This window comes from Penaeus monodon, chromosome 29 (assembly GCF_015228065.2).
Source record: "Penaeus monodon isolate SGIC_2016 chromosome 29, NSTDA_Pmon_1, whole genome shotgun sequence".
Lineage (NCBI taxonomy): Eukaryota > Metazoa > Arthropoda > Malacostraca > Decapoda > Penaeidae > Penaeus > Penaeus monodon.
Window position 1 is genome coordinate 24,983,922 of NC_051414.1, and position 902 is coordinate 24,984,823.

Below are 902 nucleotides of genomic sequence, written 5' to 3' on the forward strand. Positions count from 1 at the left end.
AGAATTCAACAAACCTGGTGGTGGATTGAAGAAGTTGAAAAAGGAGTCATTCTGTACAGTCTTAGTTATTGTCCTAACAGCTCCTCGAGACTTGTGCTTCTGCTTCTTCTTGATGGTCTTTACTGTAACATTCTTGCCCTTCTTCCAGTCTATGGTACAACCCTGTAAAGATTTCAGAACATGCCTTACATTTTGTGTAAGAGTACATATATATATTCTTTTTATTTGAATATACCGAATCAGGATTTTCTCTACTCGCTCTATCTCTCACCTTGCACTTAAAGATTTCAGGTCCTTCAAAGCTGAAGGGGTCTTCCTTGTCTGGTGCACACTTCATTTCATAGTACTTCGTTAGAACTTTGTTTGTGAAGAATTCATTTTCAGAGAAGTAGAATTCTAAAGTGAAGCCCATGGGTTGATCATGGAACTTAAGCTGGATATCATTTAAATGCTTTAAGATGGGTTCATCATAATCCTGGACCATTTCTGATAGAAGGTCAACATTTTTGAAGATGGTCAGCCAGAACTCAGGAATGCCTTTTGTGTTTTCATCAAAGTCATGCAACCTGGGGGAACAACACGTTATTAAGAAGTCAAGTAATTTCTCCATCAATAGGTACTACAGTTCACAACAGCATACTATAAAAAGGATTGTACTTACTTTGTGTCATCTTTTTCATCAGCATTGCCCTTTCCATCAATCTTAGCTTTGTCTTCCATGTCTTTACACAAGTCCTTCTCATCTTCTTCATCATCAGAGGGGAAGTCGCATTCTTCTTCATTTGGTTCGTATTCAGCGTTGACTACAAGTTTACGTTTTTCATATAAAGCTTGGTGAAGTTTGTCATACTTAACCTATAAAGCAAGCATTTAATTATTAGAACCTATAAGTATATACCAGC

General features: G+C 37.0%; 1 protein-coding gene across 1 annotated transcript in view; it reads right to left on the reverse strand.

Moving 5' to 3' along the window:
* Window positions 1-902, reverse strand: part of LOC119592064 (nucleosome assembly protein 1-like 1) — a gene marked incomplete in the record, with an annotated part of 11,105 nt that overhangs the window by 4,206 nt on the left and 5,997 nt on the right. Inside the window, 3 exon segments of the mRNA XM_037940873.1 lie at window positions 15-162; window positions 272-566; window positions 662-855. Of these exon segments, the coding sequence (XP_037796801.1) occupies window positions 15-162; window positions 272-566; window positions 662-855 (637 nt within the window).